Raw genomic sequence first — 20,124 nt, forward strand, 5'->3', positions numbered from 1 at the left:
TTCATCCAACCCATTAAACTGTTAGATATATGTGGGTACAAGACAATGTTTTCTCAGCCCATAGTTTGTTACAGCAGTTTAAACCACGATGAAATACTAATAACAGCATGCTACATATGAACATTATACTAACAACACTAGTACTAATAGTAATACATAAAATAATAATAGTGAGACTAAAAATCTACTTTCTAATACACATAATAGTGTTAATACTAAATAATGCCAGATCAGGACAGATCAACCTTGTAGAGCTGTGGGTGACCCAGACCTGTACTGAAAGCCCGCAGCACAGCGGTGGCTGTAGCTCAGCGGGTAGAGCAGCTCATCTACTGATCAGAACGCTGGTGGTTTGATCCCACATTGTTATCCTTAGAGAGATGCTAAGTTGCTCTACAATGCATCCATTGGAGCATTCAACTTCATTTATACAGCGTTAAAGGCGCTTTATGATTTAAGGTAGACCCTTCAATAAAACATATGAATGCTGGAATGAATGTGAGAAACATTTGTATAAAGTGCTTTGTTGCTCCTGTAGAGCAGAAACTATTTATAAGTGCAACAGTTATTGTGCTTAAGTATCATTGTCGTGTTTTAAGCTTCTTACAGTTTCAAAACAGGCTCCTTACTTTAACAGTATCATTTATAGCTTTTATACTGAGGGGTTAAAGTGGGCCAGGATGTAAGTTTGCATCTAACCTGTGAGAAACGAGCATGAAGGGAGTTAGATTTTTAATTTCAAATGCAGCGTTTCTATCAGCTCAACAACCATCAACAGTCACACAAACTGTTTGTGTGCAGTTTGTCTCACAGTGTGTTGCAGAGCTAACTTCACTCAGAGAAAGATGAGAAAGACAGGAGAGCAAGAAGAGAGCTTCGATTTAAAGGGAAGGATGCTCACTTTCATCAAGTGCAGACTTAAAGATTACATGCAGTACAATCATCTTTGACTTATGATTATTTTCCCAACAGCTGAAACACTCTGGTAGTATTCATGTTTACCTTTCTATCTAAGCTTCAGTGACCAGGAAGTAACTCAAGTCCTTCATTGGGCCATAGTGTAAATGACTGCATAGACCTGTGTTGTATTGTTTGTTGTGGTATGTGTGGTAGTAATTGCTGTGCTGGTTTTTAGTTACCTGGCTGCTGCTCTGGTTTGAGTAAGAGGAGGCTGAGGGTGGAGCTGCTGTGACCACACAGGAGGGAATGCAGTTCATCCTTTATTACACTGAGCTGTTGTCTCTATGGTTTTCCCCTTTAAAGTATACGATGGTTCATTCCCTTACTTTATAAGTCGAGCTGGCTCTCCTTTGGTCAGTTTGCAGAGTTATTTTCTTAAGTGATTGTTTGAGTAGAACTTTGTTGAGGAGGCCTCCTGTATGTTCTCGGCTGCCCTGACTGGACTCATTTTCCTGTTTAGGTGTGGAGGCAAAGCCACGATACCTCTTCAGTACTTTAACTTTTACAGGAGTATTTTTTAACAAAAGTATTTGTACTTGTACTAAAGAAAGTCTGTACTTTGCCACCTCTGACCGTGACAGACAGACCACTGCAGCATGTTTGTCAGGCAGTAATCCGTCAGCAGTGACATTTCCTGAAGACTCTCAGTAGAAACAGCCAGACTTCAGTAAGTAAAGACGCTGATCCTCACTGGGCAGCCATGTCTGTAATATACAGACGACTGCATCGTCCTCTGTCAGATTCAGTCTGTACGCAGTCTCAGAAGGAGATGTTTCATCAATGCTGTTAGGTGGACTCTCTGGTATGTTTGAGGACAGCTGGCCAGTAGTTGTTCAGCTCAGCTGGTACGGAGGTGCTGAGGCTGTGTGGTGAAGGAGGCAGCAGGAGGCCTCTGAACTAAACCTGTTGGAGACACTGTTCAGCAGCTTCACAGCCTCATCAGTCCTAACAGCTCTGTTTGTACTTTGGTGTTAGCACCACTCACAGTACGGTTTGTTCTGCCAGCGTGTGGGCAGAACATGCAGATCCACTGTTCATGCATGCAGGAGGCGCAGTGCTGCATTGAGTGGTCTTACTGCTGAGATACTGTGTTGTTCAATGAGATACTGATGGTAGAGGTGTGTGAGTGTGTGTGTGTGTGTCTGTGTGTGAGGAGAGCAGATCTGCGTTAACGCAGAGCTGGTCATGGCAGAGCTGTCTATAGTAAGTGTTAATGACGTGGACCAGCTTCTGTTGTTATGTGTGTGTGAGTGTGCACACACAGAGAGATGCACAGTCTCTTATCCTCGCGCGTTTGATGTCAGGATACTCCAGAGCCTCCTCTCTCCTCCTCCCCATCCTCTCCTTCCTTGTTCTTTTCCAGCCGCTCCTCTTCCATCCAATCCGTCCCTCCTAGTCCCTCTTTTTTTCCTCCAATCACTCCCTTCCTTTCCTTAAGGACCTCCCAGATCTTTTTAGTCCTGCCTTGCCGCCACCTCCTTCTCTACTCTCCTTTCTCTCTCCCTCCTGCATCCCTCCTCTCTCCCTCCCTCTGTAGCTGCTCGTGTGCCTTGGTTTCTGCACCTCGTTCTCAAAGTAAACAGAGAAGAAGAGAAGCAGAGGCTTCACGTTCCTACACACACACACGGGATTTTCTTGAGCTTCAGCTGCTGAGAGTGTGTGCTGGCATCCTCAGTGGTGTGTGTGCATCAGCTGTATTAACTCTGACTGCTCATCGCTGCCACTGAAAGAAGTAAAGAAGCAAGAAGGGAGGGGACAGGAAGTGAAGGCAGAGAGCGAGGATAGTGAGAGTGAAGTAAACAGAAGTGTGAGTGACTCTCCATGAGTAAGCTGTCCCGCCTCCACATGCTGTGCTCTATGGCGAACTCTGGCTGTGTACTGCTGTCCGGGTCGGGGATGTTGGCCCACTCTCTGCAGTGCCCGCCTGCTTTTCTCTATCTGCCCCAGGTAAGACATTACACAACACCAGCAAACAAGCTTCTCTTCATTCTCCTCCTCTTCTTCTTTATTATTCTGCATCTGTTGTTTCTATTATTACTTCAGTGGCACTGTGACCCAGCTCTGTGTGTCTTATTGATACAAACATGTTCACAGGTTGGCACTTTGGAAAAACTTTAATGATCCGTGCACACTTCACTACTTCCATGTCTTCTGCTCTGGTATGCATGCACTCATGATCATGGACTCAAAACTGTTAGCTAAGCTGTGTGCCTATGTGCGCGCCCGTGTGTGCGCCCGTGTGTGCGCCCGTGTGTGTTCAGCGGGCAGCAGCACAGAGACAGATGTCAGCTCAGACCTGAATTTGAGAGCAGCAGTGAGTAAGTGCTGGCTCACTCCTTGACGTGGCTCCATGCCTGTCCCTCCGATGGCTGTGTTTCTGTTAATCGTGCTGTTTTGCTTCAGTTATTACTCTGCACCTCACTCTGTTTGTTTACTGTAAAAGTACTCAGCAGATCGGTCAGCTGCCGTGTTACGTGCCAGCACATTGCATGGCTCTGCGCGAGCATGCGCCTGCCTGGTTTTACTGCTGGCACCATGTGCGGTGGCAGGCGGTCCCTTTTTCTCTAGACAGTCTGTTATTGCGGCCGTATAAAATATGATAAGACTGGAGAGAGCTGCCACATAAAATACGAGCATGCTGCAGTGAGCTAACCTGCCACGTCCTGACTCCAAATAGTCAGCACACATCACCTTTACAGGGCAGCCCAGACCACCTGGCTGCTGTCCGCACACACAAACATGCAGACACACGCATGCACAGAGAGAACGCAGCAGCTGGGATTGACAAACACACACACTTTGTTTCATGTGGCTACACAAACGCCACGACTCCTCGGGGAAGCAGTCTGTTAGAAGCTAATGGTGTGTGTGTGTGTGTGTGTCTGTGTGTGTGTTCATTGCCTCTGGTACACATGGGCAGATCTTGTCGCATCATTTTGCTGTTTTTCCTGCGCAGACTTTTTTCATCTGTGGAAAACACAAATGTTGGTCATAAAAAGTGAAACTATTGTTGCTGAAGTGCAGCGATGAGCTTCAACCCTCCTGGTGTTTTCTTTGGCATGTGAATCTTCTGCTCAACAGACTTTTTAGTTTTCACGTCTTTATGTCATCAGGTTCAAACTTTTTGTCACAGTACAAACCTCCACATCCTTCACCGAGTGCAGCAGATTCCACAACTGCTGTTTATGCAAAGCTTTGTACCAATTCCTGCCAGGAAATAGACACGTACGCAGTGAGCAGCTCGTCATTGTAACACAGCAATATTTAAAAAAGCAAAAAATACAGCATTACAGTATCAGTACTGTACTTCATCTGTTTTGATGTTCTGTGGGCCAAAGTATTTTATCCAGTGTGTGTTGGACATACCCGAGCACACATGCAAACTGATGCTCGGTGTGTGCTGATGTGGATCAGGTACATTGGACGTGTTCTGATGATTGCCTTAGAAACTGAGAGAAAGAAACGTGTAACTCAGTATCTGAACAGTTGGCAGTGGTCAAGCCTCTGTGTGCTGTGTTGAAACCCTCTGTAGGATCCATCCGTCTGCCCGTCCTCTGTTTATCCATATGAACAGACAGCGGTGACTGCAGCTAAGCATACCCCCCATATATTTCTCTCTTCCATCATTGTATATTGGATTTCCTTTCCCTTGCTCCTCTTCAATCCTCCTTTGTCTCTCTCTCCCTTTTTTCTGAGGCATTGCCTTGGAAAATGCAGTCCTCTTAAGTCAATAGCATGTGCTAAATTTGCTTGTGCAAGCTCCTTTGCACTCCCCAGGGTGGAAGGGTTGGACTGAGGAGGTATGAATCTTTACCAAACCACACGGATACTTAAACACTTCCTGTCTATTGCACCTACCGTTGGAATTACACTGAGGAGTGTGGAGAAATAAACCGTTCATGTTCCTTTCACTCTCTGCTTGTCTTTACAACGGTAATAGTGAAACATTGTGTGGATAGTACAGCTGAGAGTACTACATGAGCTTTACTGTGGAGCAAAAACAGTGTTATGCAAACACGTGTGATTTATCTCTGCTTAAGCAACAACAACTGATTTAATAATTACACACATTCTGAGTTTTGTGCATGTCTGTTATCTCAGGGCCATGATCTCACTGTGATCCACGGCCAATTGTCTTTCCACATAAAATTAATTAATGGCTGTTTATTATATAACCTACAGTCTCCATGTGAGTGTGTTTGAAGCACCTGATGACATCTCAAACACAATATACATGCTTAAACACGCAGACGGCCCAGGCTGGGAGGCTGAGTTTGTTGATCACCTGTTCAGGCTGGCCTGCCTCAGGACAGCTGAGACAGCTGCTGAGGTGTTAAGAAGATGAGTGAATGTATTTACAGCACGATCCCAAACAGTCTGTGGCTTTGGAAACCCTCGTTTGTGTGTCCTCTTGTTCTCTGTGCTTGATGTGTAAGAATAAAGTGAAGTGGTTGTTACTGCTGGAGGAAACTCTTTCTATCTGAGCTTCAAAGGTCTCAGTACACAGAACCATCAGCATCCTGTACCACAGCAGTTTTACTGCCTTCATGAGTTTCTCGGCATGCACAAGCACACAAACACACACACGCACAGAGCACCACCACCACACTCCTTTCAAATGTAGTTTGTTTGAACCATCGCGTTGTTGCTGATGCTACAAAACACAGACATGTTCAGTTCAGCTCAGAGAAAAGAGAAAGGCAGGAACAAAGAGCTGAAAATAAAAAAAATAAAATAAAAATGGAGACAATATTTAGAAAAAGGCAAATACACTGTAAAAAAAAAACTGTCAAATTTACGGTAAAATACCGGCAGCTGTGGTTGCCAGGAACATACCGTGTAAAAAATGTGGAATCTGTAAAAGACAATACGGTATATTGGTTTTGTAACCCTAATTTTTAAGGTAGACAACGTATTATTTTACCAAAATCATGATAGAAAAAAAACAAATATATTTGTCAATTATACAGCAATTTAATGTAAAAAATGCAACTTTCCATAGCTTTTTACGGATATTTGCAGTAAAGAAAAAGTTATAATATAATAATATTTACAGTAATTTGTTGTTAACTTAACAGTAATAGGATAGACCCTATTATTGTAAATAACTGTAAAAATAACAGAAATATGTTAAACCTTATTAAAACCTTTGACAGTAAAAAACACAGTGAAATTGTATAACAAATTACAGCATTTTATTTTGACCAGATACATTTTACGGTAAATTCCTGGCAACCACAGCTGCCGGTATTTTACCGCTAAAAATACAGTACAATATGAGGAACATAAATGGTTTACCGTACATTTTACATTTGCAACCGCTAAATATAGAAAAATCTAAAGATGCTCATATACAACCAAGGTAGAGAATATTACTGAAACAATGAGAAAATTTGACATACCATTTGAAAACAGACTAAACATATCATTTTCTCTATTCCTACAAAACAGCATAGATCTTGAGAATACAGCATGTGTCCATATATATGGCTGGTAATCCATGGAGGAATGAATAAACATGAAACAAAATATTACCTGCCCCTGACCTATCAACAGTAATGAGTCACTGGGTCCTGCCTTGGTGAAGGAAAGAACTCAGTGGAGTTTCTAATGCGCATGGTGTCGAAGATACAAGCTCTGCAGGAGTACTTCAATGTCCATCAGGAGTTCACTTTGGACTGGCAGGATCCCCTCTGCAGCAAAAAAAAATGGACAAAGTTTGATCAGTGCTTGAGCAAAATGCACAGAAATGAACAAAACGTGCTGCCAAAAACAGATCTAATGATAAATTATTTCTTAAGTGTAAAATATACAGTTCTTAAAGGATAACTATTGCCAAAACGCAACATGGGCTGTTTTTTTTTTTGTTTTTTGTTTTTTTTACTGTAAACAAGACAAACATATATCTAAAAGCATAATTACGACAAACGAGCCGTTTTTGAGATTGACCGTGATTTTGTTTTGTGGTCAATAGCCAGTGAATGGGAATACTAGGGGGCCGGGGCATAAATTTGAGCGCATCAAAATCGATACAGTAAAAAAAAAAAAAAAAAAAACAGCCCAGGTTGCGTTTTGGCAATAGTTATCCTTTAAATCTACTTATGTAAAAGTGATACATAGACAACGCAGCCCTAATCACAATCATAATTTGTTGGAAAACGTATTTAAGTTTCCTATTGATTTATCATAGAACTTGAAGTTAATAGCTGAATGCATGGTGATGAGACCTATCATTCAATCGACATTTTATAGCGTGTGAAATTGCTCACCTGGACATGAACCTGAGCTCGGCTGATTAAGATTAGTGTCTCTTGTCCATCTTTCTTTAGCAAAACTTGAATAATACCACTGCTTACCTCTTATTGAATCTTTGGGTGCAGACTTAATTGAAGAGCCTCGTATAAACAGGCAGGGTGTGATGTGTAGGGAAACCAAAGAATACAGCCGCCATCATTTCTGCCAGAATAGAATAGAATAGAATAGAATAGAATAGAATAGCCTTTATTGTCATTGTACAGAGTACAACGAAATTGGAGTGCCACTCCCTTGGTGCAAGTTTCAGTAATAAATATAAATGTAAAATATAAAAAGTACAAAAAAACAATCGTAAGTACTCAAACAATATCAAATCAAATCAAATCAAATCACTTTTATTGTCACATCACATGTGCAGGTACATTGGTACAGCACATGTGAGTGAAATTCTTGTGTGCGAGCTTCACAAGCAACAGAGTTGTGCAAAATACAATAATGTAAACAAGCAAAATACAAGAATGGCTACATCTGAAACTAATAAATATATGTACAATATATAATAGTATATGCATTTCTGGATATATACAGGATAGCAGCACGGATATAATGAAAGTATGAATAGCAGCATAATATAATGACAGTATGAATAGCAGCATAATATAATGACAGTGACTGTATGGAATAGGTTCAATTGTTTTTGTGCTTATTTACTACGGTGATAGCTCTGGGAAAGAAGCTATCCCTGAATCTGTTTGTCCTGGTTTTATGTGACCTGTACCGTCGGCCTGACGGTAATAGTTCAAACAGTTGGTTGCTGGGGTGAGAGTGGTCCTTGATGATATTGCCAGCTCTGCTGAGGTACCGAGAGTTTGCAGTGACCTCCAGGCTGGGCAGAGAGCAGCCAGTGATCTTCTGGGCTGTGTTGATGACCCTCTGCAGTACTTTCCTGTCCGCAGCTGAGCACCCTGCATACCATGTTGTTATGCCGTACGTTAGGATGCTCTCTATGGTGGCTCTGTAAAATGTCACCAGCAGCCTCTCCTCCAGGTTGTTCCTCCTGAGCACTCTCAGAAAGTGGAGACGCTGCTGGTCCTTTTTAACCACCGCTGTAGTATTTGCAGTCCAGGAGAGGTCATCAGATATCTCACGCCCAGAAACCTCATGGAGTGTACCCTCTCCACACAGCTCCCGTGAATGTAAAGTGGGGCCGGGTCTGCTCTGCCCTTCCTGAAGTCCAAGATAAGTTCTTTAGTTTTCGTGGTGTTCAGTTGGAGGTTGTTAACTGAACACCACTCAGTCAGTCTGTTGACCTCATCTCTGTAGTCCGACTCATCCCCCCTTGAGATGAGTCCAACCACTGTGGTGTCATCCGCGAACTTTATGATGGTGTTTGAGAGATGGGTAGGGGAGCAGTCGGATGTGTAGAGCATAAACAGGAGGGGATTCAAAACACATCCTTGTGGAGACCCGGTGCTGAGTGTGATGGTGCTAGACCGGTGGGGGCCGAGTCTGACAGACTGTGGTCTATTTGTCAGGAAGTCCTTGATCCAGAGGCAGATGGGGGTGGAGAGTCCCAGGTGAGACAGTTTCTGGACCAGGATCTCCGGGATGATATGATTGAATGCTGAGCTGAAGTCCAGAAAGAGCATTCTCACATAGCTTCCTCGGTGCTCCAGGTGACTCAGCGCAGTGTGGAGCGCTATGGTGATGGCGTCCTCGGTGGAACGATTTGTCCTGTCGGCAAATTGGTGGGGGTCCAGAGTGGGAGGCAGACCGGCCCTGATGTGCTGACAGATCAGTCTCTCAAAGCACTTCATCACTACAGGCGTAAGTGCAACAGGCCTGTAGTCATTTGGGCTGGCCACAGCTGTCTTCTTGGCGATGGGGATGATGGTGGAGGTTTTGAGGCAGGGCGGGACGGTGTTTGATGACAAGGAAAGGTTGAAGATTTTAGTGAAGACTCCGGTCAGTTCGTCAGCACATGCTCTGAGAACCTTTCCATGTATTCCATCAGGACCTGCCGCCTTCCTGGGATTCACTGACCTTAGAACACACCTCACTTGATGCTCCCTGAGTGTTAGTGTGCCAGTGCTGGGGGCGGGTGGAAGTGGTGTGGCAGCTGAGGGCCTGGTCGTCTCAAAGCGGGCGAAGAAACAGTTTAGATCCTCAGCCAGCGAGGCATCAGTCCTAGATGTCGCCTGGTTATTGCTTCTGTAGTTGGTAATGTGATTGATCCCCTGCCACATTTTTCTGGGGTCGTTGTCAACAAAGTGATCTTCAATCCTCCTCCTATAGGCAGCCTTAGCTTTCCTGATGCCTCTACTCAGGTCTGCCCTGGCTGCCCTATACGCAGCCCTGTCCCCTGACTTGAAGGCAGTGTTGCGGCTTTTTAGGAGGGATTGCACTTCGCTATTCATCCAGGGTTTTTGATTTGGAAACACCCTGACCCTTTTGTTGACGGTGACATTGTCAACACAGGTCCTGATGTACGAGAGTACAGTGTCCGTGTACTCCTGGAGGTTGTGGCTGGAGAATAAATCCCATACAGTTGTTGAGAAGCAGTCCTGCAGTTGAGAAAGGGCTCCTTCAGGCCAGGTTTTTATTGTCTTCGTCTGGGGCTTTGTTTTTCTCAGCAGGGGGGTGTAGGTGGGAGTGAGGGACATGCAGAGGTGGTCAGATCCAGCCAGGTAAATGGCCTGTATTTGTGGGGGAGGGGTGTCGCTCTGAAAGCATGCTTGATGTTTGAATAGACATGGTCCAAAGTGTGTTCTCCTCTCGTAGCAAAGTCCACAAACTGGACAAATTTAGGAAGCACAGTCTTTAGGCACGCTTTGTTAAAGTCGCCGGCGACAATAAAAACCCCATCGGGGTGGGCAAGCTGTTGTTTGTTTATGGTGTTGAGCAAGAGGCTGAGAGCCGTGCTAACGTTAGCATCCGGCGGTATATAAACAGCTATCACAATAACTACTGTAAACTCCCTCGGGATGTAAAAAGATCTGCACGAGACTGCCAGAACCTCCAAATCAGGAGAACAGTGTGTGTGAATGATCCTGCTGTTACAACACCACTCGTTATGCACGTAAACACATAGCCCCCCTCCTCTGCTTTTACCTGAGTTGCTGTTTCTGTCATGCCGGTGTAGCGTGCGGCCTGCTAACTCGACTAATGGGGTGCAACGAAGCTTTCATTGTGGACTGGCTAGATACCTTCTGCATTCAGAAAGAAAACAAGAAGGGCATACACCATAAACAATAATAACTGACAAAAATAATGAGACAAGAAATTAAAGTAACAAAATAAGTGCAAATCAAGTTTCCCTGTGTTGCAGTGTAGCTGAATGTTTTTCAACAATTTGATTTACGGTAAAACACATACCAAATATTTCCAGCCAAGGTTTGTTTCAATCTTTAGCATGTTTTTCCTGCCATTGTCTTGAAACTGTTTCATCTGTCCCTTTCATTTGATGCTGTTTACAAAAACAAAACAGCAATATTGTAAAGGGAAAAGGGAAAATGAATTTAATGGAGAAAAAAACGAAAAAAACATTATGACCTGAAATCTCACCATTTCCTGAGAGTCACAGGTCCTTTGAGTATCCTTATGGTTTCTGCTCAAATTCAGTGTCTGAAAAGGGTAGGAACAAAACAAACCTTTTTAATCATAATAAAGACAAAATAAGATTTAGAGACAGACGACAAAGAAATGTGTAAAATATCTTCTTGAATCTGTTTACTTTACTAACCTTGAAAGAGACTCTTGGGTCTTAGCTGTGCCACCACCCTTAAACCTTAAAACAGATGGAGACGATATGCTGGCCTGGCTTGAAATTTCCATATTTGGTGCTGTAAAACAATATCACAAACAATAGATTAATTGTACTTTTTGGACAATGGCCAAAGCATAATAGAAAAAACAGAAAGCCCTTCATGGCTATTGTGCAATGAAATCATAATCCGGTTGTTCAGTCTGATGTCACTAGCCGTGTCTGGGTCTAAACTCCGCTGCAGGTCCATATATCAAACGATCACTGTGGCATTACTGAGAGTTGAAAAACTGTCTAAAGTCTTTCATCTAAAATGATCAGCGTTCTGCTCTACCAGGTGTAACAATTGAGTTTAACATCCAGGCATCCATGAAAACGGAATTTATGACATTTAACAGAGTTAGAAGTTAGAAGCTAGCGAGCTAACTCCCTGCTATCTAAATACCATATAGCATGTCCTGACTGCGGGGTTTTGGAAACAAATTAAAATGTACAGCTCTGCTATCACTTCCAACATAAATGAAGACAGAAAACTAAACAGCAGTGACGTTTGTAGGGTTACTGAAGTTGGGCTAGCTGGTATATAATGATGTGCTACGTGACCGCTAGCTAACACAGCTATGTTAGCATAATATAAACAAGCTAACTTTTTTTCCACTGGATAAAAGTTAACGTGAGTGTTCTAGGTGGTCAGGAACAAATGTAATCGCATGGCAGGATGCTGTAAAAGGACCAAACTTCAGCCAGGAGAACAACTGAGATAATCCATCCACAATACGAGGTTAGTCATTCATATACTGCTGCATGGGCTGGGCTGTAGTTACATCCTAAGGTTTTAAAAACTGAGCTTAAATAAATGATTAGCGGTAATAAAAGCCGAGGGAGGTCAACAGTGATCACTGACTGTTTTAGGAGCTTTTTGAGATCAAATAGAAGAAAATACATAACATTAAACATGTTAACAACACAAAAGCCATATTAAACGCAGACTACTTTAGACCCGGAAGTAGGATTCGTCGCGTCATCACTGAACAACCGGATACTTACTGGTTTGTTTCTCAGATGTCTCCACTCCTAATGATTGTAGTGCCTCCAGTACAATTTCAAGGATTGAGGCAGACAGGTCCGGCAGCACCTTAGTAATGGAACTCCTTATGCTGTCCCCCATTTCCAAGATGTCTGATAAAAGAATGTGAATAAAGGTCAATTTACACCAAGTGGTACCTTTGGTCTTAAAATATGAAGCTGATCTTGCTTGATACTACACTTTTATACAGTGTTTCGTAAGTACCAAACTAACAGCACCATTATTGTGACAGCACACTGTGTTTTAATGGAACCATTTGGTACCCATACTTCATGTAAGATGTTAATGGATAGAAATCAATTAAGTCAATGATGTTCACACACTGCATCTTTTCTTTTTCCTTTCTCACTGAGTGCAGATGATACTGAGAATGGTATTCTGTCACGTGCACCGACACCAGAAAATAAACACTGTCATTCTTAATCAAAATGAGAACTACTTCACCAAACTCAACAGAGTCAGAGCCCCCTGTGACAAGGAAGTGTCCTTTCTTGTACTGTGTTCCCTTGTACATCATTTCTACTGTGACCTTTGTATTGGTTTCAGTAAAGTCAAACATTTGAACTGCTTCTTGAATGGCTTTACTGTACAGCACTGAGTAAAATGGAGAACCATCTTTGACTTTCAAGACAGATTGACACAATGACCCTGCTGCAAGCTAGGCTTGAAACATCTGATGTCTTTCAGAGAGTGTATGGCAGAGGTTTTTGAAATTTTTCAGATTTATGGCACACCTCTTGAAATAACTGTGCTTACTTTCAAAGTGCATTGTCCATAATCTTATCAGTGGGCCAAATTTCAGAATCAGTGCTGGGTAATGGCGTAGAAAATGGTGTTTTGGTCTCAGGTTGCATTCTGGGAACAGAGCTTTTCTTGACTCTAAATATTCTTGAATAAGAATATCAAGATATGCTACCTGAGCCACTGAAATTTTCTGAGCACACACCATGTCTACAATATCTTTCAGCTGCAGAGTTAAGTTCCACACATCATCTGTGGGGTCTGTCACTATGTCACCAACTATGAGAGGCAGCAGTCGGAGGAAGTTCCAGTTCTGTATAGCCTGTCCTGAGAGTTTAGCTGCTTGAGGACTGACCTCAGATGGCTTTGTAGAAGCATCAGAGGCATGGTAACTAAACTGTTTGATGCGTCGGTTCAGAGTTGAGTAAGTGAACCATGCTTTTTTCTTTATGAAGTATTTCAGATACAGTGCCACATCATAAGCCAAAACTCCCTCAAAGATATCATGACCTAGACATGGTGGCAAGCCTGGCATACAAACGTTGAAGTATTTCAGTGAATTGAACACTGACCTGAACTTCACTCCTTCGACGTCTGGTGTATTGTCAATCTGGAGGCGATCAACAGCAGAGTTGTAGTTCTCTTTGGTACGTTCTGGTCCACACAGATTTGGGTCAGCACCCTGAAATTCAGATTTCGTTATCAGGTAGTACCTGCAGAAGTACTTTGAAGAACTAAAGTTTTCAGTGAAGCCACCAATACAGTGAGAACCCAGATTATCACCAGCAATGCAATACAAAGTTCCTTTGACTCTAGTTTCATCTGATGCAACAATCCCACTGTCCTCCAATTCTTTCAAGTCTGCCAGTAATTCAGAGAACCCATTAGCATGAACAAACTCTTTAAAATCTTTCTCCCTGCACAGTAAGACAATCAGAATCAGAATCAGAATACTTTATTCATCCCGAGGGAAATTAGGGTTACAGCAGGCAGCACGCTAATGGCGCATGCGCACTTACAAAGGAACCTTCTAGACCAACTTTACACAAACATCACATTGGGCAGACATGTCAGAAAGGTAGGCTGATAGGAAAAAACAACGAAAATACACTACATTAGGTAAGAGGAGGAGAAAAAAAACTCCACTCAGACTGAGCTCCTAGTGGGAGAACAGTTTGATAACAGAAAAAACACCTCAGCACAAAAGCACATGACTATCAATACACCATAGAAACACAAGACAAGCAACAGGGGCGGGTAAAGGGTAAGAGAGAGCCGGTGTAGACAGCGCATCCGGTCCTGCAGCATCTGTGCTGGTCCAGTTGACTGCTATCTTCCCCGGTAGGGCACAAGCATCGAAGGCGTTGGAAAGGGAGGGGGATGAGTGAGTGCTTATCAGTGTAAGTGTGTGTGTGTGCGTGTCCATAGTTTAGCTGAGACAGTGTCCTTCGGCCTATCAGGCTAAGTAAACAGTCCTCCAGCCAATCCAGGTGTCCTTGCATGGGACGGGAAGAATAGCCGTAACACAGTCGTTATCAGGGAGTGATTGTTCGGCTCCAGCCTTGGGCCTGCAGCTGGCGCCGTGATGGGGATCCGCAATGTTTATGTTGGTTTTGTTAATTTCCATGCGAGCAGCCCAGGAGAACTTTTCAGGCTGCTCTTTAACACTCCGACACTGGCCTCTCGATCTCCCGTTGGAGAGTCGCGAGCCTCCCCATGATGGTATCAAACTTCTGTTCCATGGTGTTATCGTTCTTTTGATTCTGAGACCTCACAACTGCAGTGATCCGTTCCGCGATGTTTTCCAACTGTCGCTCAAGGGTCTCATTTTGAGCAGGCCTCTCTCCGATGTTTCCCCTCATACGCTCAATGGTGTTGTTTTGAGCCTTCACAGCAGCTGCAAGCGTCTCCAAGGTGTTGACCATATTACGTTCGTTGTGAGAGGTCGCGCCTCGTTCCATTTCGATTCCAGCGGGCAGCCTTGGGGGGGGGGGTTTGAACAGCCGGTTCCGCTCTCTTATTTCTCCGATAAACCAGGGCTAAGCCAACTCCGATCAGCATGAACCCTGTTATCATGGTTCCGAATAGATAGATATCTTCAGCGTCCTCGATCGACAGTCCCGCCAGGCACATGATCCTCCAGTTCTGCCACCCGTCCATCGTGTATCCGGCTGGGAAAGTCCCTCCAGGGCACTCAGGCTCTCCCGAGCCCAGATTTCTCGTTGAGAAAAGGGTGTCAATAGCATTCAGAGACCATCCATCCATCCATCCATCCATTCGCTTCCGCTTATCCTTTTCAGGGTTGTGGGGGGCGCTGGAGCCTATCCCAGCTGTCATAGGGCGAGAGCATTCAGAGACCAGTTGATCAAATCCATAATTCTCTTTTAGGTTTTAGAGAACGACAGTGTGAGTCTATTCCAGGGAAAGTAATGCACACAAGACAAGACAAGGACATAGAGGCTAAGCAGGGAAGATAAGGGTGAGGAGGAGAGGAGAAAAGTGTGACCGCCTTCGCTGAGAGCTAAAGAAGACAAAAAAAAAAAAAGAGACATGTGATCTGTGTCTGAGCGTACATGAAGTGGCAAGTTTGCCACTGATGCATATACAGCTAATACCTTGTGTTTTGTCCTTGCAGAGCCTAAAGGGTTAACGACTTCAAAGGCATCCTGGTAGAGTACTAGCTTGAGACATGATGGGTTTTGACCAAAAAAATCATTTTATTTAAAACAGCTTACTATCAGTTATGTCACACAGAACATCAGCAGGAGGCTCAGTAGAGGGCTCTTCTGATTTCTGCCACAGATCAGACTCTAGCAGACATCTCAAAGTCTCTCTTAAAGGCACATAATAGGCAAACCTATCTTTTCTGTTTTCATCTCTCCCTAAAAATATTTTCTTTGGTTCCACATAGTTGAAGGCTTTTTTAAAGATCTGAGCTCTGGAGTGCACTGTCCTCAATGGCCCGGTATGACATGCAGAAAAAAGATCATAGCTTTTGACAGACTCGCAGACTTTGTTGATGTCCTCCTCTGATAATGATGTGTCATCTTTTAACAGTGATGCAAGTTTACCCAAACTGTATGTCTGTCCCAACTCATGCATGTTCTGCATTGCCTCCACAATGTTCTCTATGGTTGAAGGAGGCAGTAGAAACTGACCCTGCAATTTTAAGTAGAATAGTGAAACGTTTCTCAGAAAAAGATCACAGAATTGAGGGGGCATTTCCATGTTATCTTCATCTGTAATAGACTGTGCAGCAGGCTCGGAAATCAAGGGTACAAAGTCATCTGATGTGGTTGGAACAGATGATGATTGACATGCAGACTCTCTATATAAATCACCAATGCTGCTGTCTGAAAACTCTGTGTTTACGTGACATGTGAGCAGTAAAAGATGATTTAACTCTAAAGGTATTTGTGCATCCTCTTACTGGACAAGTGACCACGTGTCCTTCCACAATATGGCTCTTCAGATGCGCTATTAACGCTTTAGAGTTCTGACACTGACGTTCACACATTGCCATTGCACATGTAAACGAAGAAACCACCGCCACACCAGTGACATGGGTGGGGGCAGAGTGTCTTCGGTAAAAATGAGCCTTAAACGCGCCATACCTGGTGTATGTCTGCTTGCAGCCTGCTTCAATACACCGAAAGAAACAACGTGGCTCATTCCGATGCAGTTTACAATGAAGCACGTAGCCCCTTGATGACTGAACTACCTTACCACAGACATTACAGGTTAACATAACTCCATGTACTTTGGTAATTCCTCCCTAGCGAATTAAGCACGCCATATACAGAAACTAATCCAGAGCAATGCTTCCCTCGCGACAGTAATGCTAACTCAACTCACAAATGCTAACTAAATTCACAACCTCACTCATAAAAAACGAACTGCTAAAATTATCTATAAACGCTGGGCTGGTGGATTTTTATAACAGAGATAACTTGAAGTTGCATGTACTCACCTCACTTCGAACTAATTGTAAGCTGCCAGGATGTCTACAAATTCCGAAGATGCTGTGGTCCAAGCAGCAATAAATGGCGCTAATATACGAGTTCAAAACTGTGTCCGTTAGCGAAGCCAACTTGAGTGTCTTGCATGAAAAAAAGAGCGGTTGGCACACAGCTCAGCAGCGCACCGCGCTATTGGTCATTTTCAGGTGACGTCATCCCGCAATGTAACGTCGCTCTTTGTTTCTTTAGGAGGTTCGAATTTGATCAGAAGTCACGTCTGCAGACCGCTGCAGCCACGTCTTGCCTTGCTTCCCCTTTTTTTGGTGAAATGGTTCGCTCATACTGCACAATGTTGCTACCAGATTTTTTTTTCTCTGCAATTCGAACGTAAAACATCTGTACACACAGTTTACCAGCAGTTTAGCTACCAATCAACAGCGATCACACAAACTCAAAATTTAAGGTGGACCCACTTAAGGTGGTCTGATAATATGGCGTGAAACACAACAACATAAAGTTGTTTTAAAATAATAATTAAAAAAGATTATTGAAATCAATTTTATTCACAACCATAAACTTTATTTTTAACATCTTCTTTTGCTGTTGATTTTTTTTATCAGAAGGTTAACAATGATATACTGCAGGCCTAACTTTTAATCTGTATATCAGTATCTGAATTTTAAAATAAAATAAAAATACTATCAGTTTTATTGTCTTTCACTGCTGATATTTGCTTTTTTTTTTTTTTTTTTTTTAATGGTATGTACTGGTTGTATTATTACGATGGACCCTATTTTTTAACATCTTGTTTCTGTAAAAATGAATGTTTTTGTTTGCTTAAAAATCTACAGCTTTATACTGTGAATTCCAATGTGCACAACCCCAAAAGATGTAGTTTTACTCAAATAATACCGTAAAATCTAAGTTTTTCAGACATTTTCAACATTACAATATGTAATTATAAAATGTATGCATATTTATTTGTTTTCACAGAAAATATTTATAATTTCAACATTTTATTACAGTAAAAAACAAAGTTTTATCCAGTCTCACAATTAACGGTTATTCAATCTATTTAATACAGTAAAAGGAAGTTTTTGGTTTTACGCTCCATTACCGTTGGAATTTGACAGTGTTTTGCTGTATATTTTACTGACTTTTTTTTACAGTGTATTAAAGAATGATAAGGAGCATTTCCTGGAATAAAAAGACCAAACAGTGAGCTGGGGTTAGGGCTGTTCAGATGGCTTAGTCCTGAGTTAACTGTGCAAAAAACACAACAAATTCAAAATAGTTTTTCTCTTAGATTTTAGGAGCCGACACACCCACTGTCACAGTGAAATCGTCTGTTACAAGTTCAAGCTCAAGTTCAAATTTTATTCGCCACATGCAGTGGCAGGTTGCCCTGCAGTGGAATGAACTCGCCCCCTGACCTTACACACACACAACACAGACATCACATGGGGATACAGTCAGAGAACGGTTGCATTACAGAAAAAACACTGAAATGTACACTACAATGGGAAAGTACAAGAGGAAAAAAAGAAACTTAGAAACAGCATGAGAACAGGAAACAAAAAAACTCCTCTGCACATAAATGTCCACAGTACAACATTATAGAGCACGTGACCAGCAACAGGGTTGGGTAGGGGGTGAGGAGTAATCCCAGGCAACACAGCAGCCATCCTGCCACTGCGCCGACTCTCCAGCGCGGGCCCAGACCCGCCTCGTGTTCCCAGGAGGCAACAAGCATCGAAGGCATTGGAAGGGGACGGGGGATGTATGAGTGCTTATCAGTGTATGTGTGTGAGTGTCCAGAGTTCAGCTGAGACAGTGTCCTTCGCCCTGCCAGGCTAAGTAGTCTAACAGTCTTCCAGCCAACCCAGGTGGCCTTGCATGGAGTGGGAGGAACAGTCTAAAAACAGTCGTTATCAGGGTGTTGTTGTTCGGCGCCAGCCTTGAGCCCACAGCTGGGGCCGAAGGGATAGCCGCATTATGATGGTGGTTTTTCTTTAGTGCGAACAGCTCATGAGAATTTCAAAGCTGTTCTAACAGTCCAACACTGGTCTCTCAATCTCCCGTTGGTGAGCCGTGAGCTTCTCCATGATGTTATCAAACTTGCGCTCAGAGATGTTATTCTGAGTATTCACGGCAGCCGTAAGCTTCTCCAAGATCTTATCCATGCTGCACTCAATGTGCCCTTTCTGAGAAGTCACACCTCGTCCCATCGTTTGAATCCCAGCGGGCAGCCTTGTGGGGTTTTGAACAGCCGATTCCGCTTTCTTAATTCTCCGATAAGCCAGGGCCAAGCCAGCTCCAATCAGCAAGAACCCTGTTATCATGGTTCCGAACAGGTAGATATCTTCAGCGTCCTCAATCGACAGTCCGCCAGGCACACGACCCTCCATTTCTGCCACCTGTCCATCGTGTATCCGGCAGGGAAAGTACCACCCGGACACTCAGGCTCACCCGAGCCCAGACTTCTCGTTGAGAAAAGGGTGTCAATAGCATTGACCCGTTGATCAAATCCATAATTCTCTTTTAGGTTTTAGAGAACAGACTGTGAGAGAGTGTTCCAGGGAAAAGTAACACAAAAAAACACGAGACTAGACAAGGACACAAGAGGCTAAGCAGGGAAGCTAAGGGAGAGGAGGAGAGGAGAAAAGTGCGACCGCCTTCGCCGAGAGCCAAACGAGAAATCAGAGCAGGACAAAGTTTTCCTTAAAGTTTCAAATTCAAATTCAAATTTTATTTGTCACGTACACAGTCATACACAGTACGATATGTAGTGAAATGCTTGGACAACTGCTCGTGACCTAAAGAAAACAAAAAAGGAAAAGGCTATGAATAAGATAGGAAATAAATATGAAAAATTAAAAAGGGTAAATTTAACTAGGAAGGAATAAAATATAAATTAAGGTTAAAAATGAAATAACTGTACAACACAAATTAGAATGAAGGGTAAAAAGTGAGAACATGCTTGTTAAAGTCAGAGCCGGCCTGTGCAGCAGGGTCAGGCTGGATGTTACCACACAGTCTCCAAACATCAGTGACCTGCTCCTTCATGACTTAAATCACTGCTGTATTACTTTTGAACTTCAGGCTTTCATTCCCTCATTTTAAATAATATTAATTACTGTGTTCAGAAATAGATTGTTCCTTTGACATTTTTATAGAAAGTGTAAAGAAACTGATCATATTCAAAACATGAGCAAGTTAGTGGCTCATGTTCGAGTGAAAGTTTCCACAGTATGTGCTGATGTGGTTTCTCCGCTCCACCTTCTCCACCTGTAACATCCTCCCTGAGCCTGGATAAGTCCAGCTGCTCTGAGCATGTTTTACATCCCATGAATTCAGTG

General features: G+C 43.0%; 1 protein-coding gene across 1 annotated transcript in view; it reads left to right on the forward strand.

Annotated features, from left to right (window-relative positions):
* The first annotated feature begins 2,775 nt into the window (after positions 1 to 2,775).
* The window catches only part of LOC146626096 (RNA binding protein fox-1 homolog 3-like), a 171,604-nt gene continuing 154,255 nt past the window's right edge, over positions 2,776 to 20,124 (forward strand). Inside the window, exon 1 of the mRNA XM_085361150.1 lies at positions 2,776 to 2,907. Within this exon, the coding sequence (XP_085217276.1) occupies positions 2,782 to 2,907 (126 nt within the window). The 5' untranslated portion in view covers positions 2,776 to 2,781. The remainder of the gene's footprint in view (positions 2,908 to 20,124) is intronic.

Source organism: Diplotaxodon limnothrissa, linkage group LG8 (assembly GCF_057381915.1).
Source record: "Diplotaxodon limnothrissa isolate DT_005_m linkage group LG8, D_limnothrissa_male_GT1.1, whole genome shotgun sequence".
NCBI classification, from domain to species: domain Eukaryota; kingdom Metazoa; phylum Chordata; class Actinopteri; order Cichliformes; family Cichlidae; genus Diplotaxodon; species Diplotaxodon limnothrissa.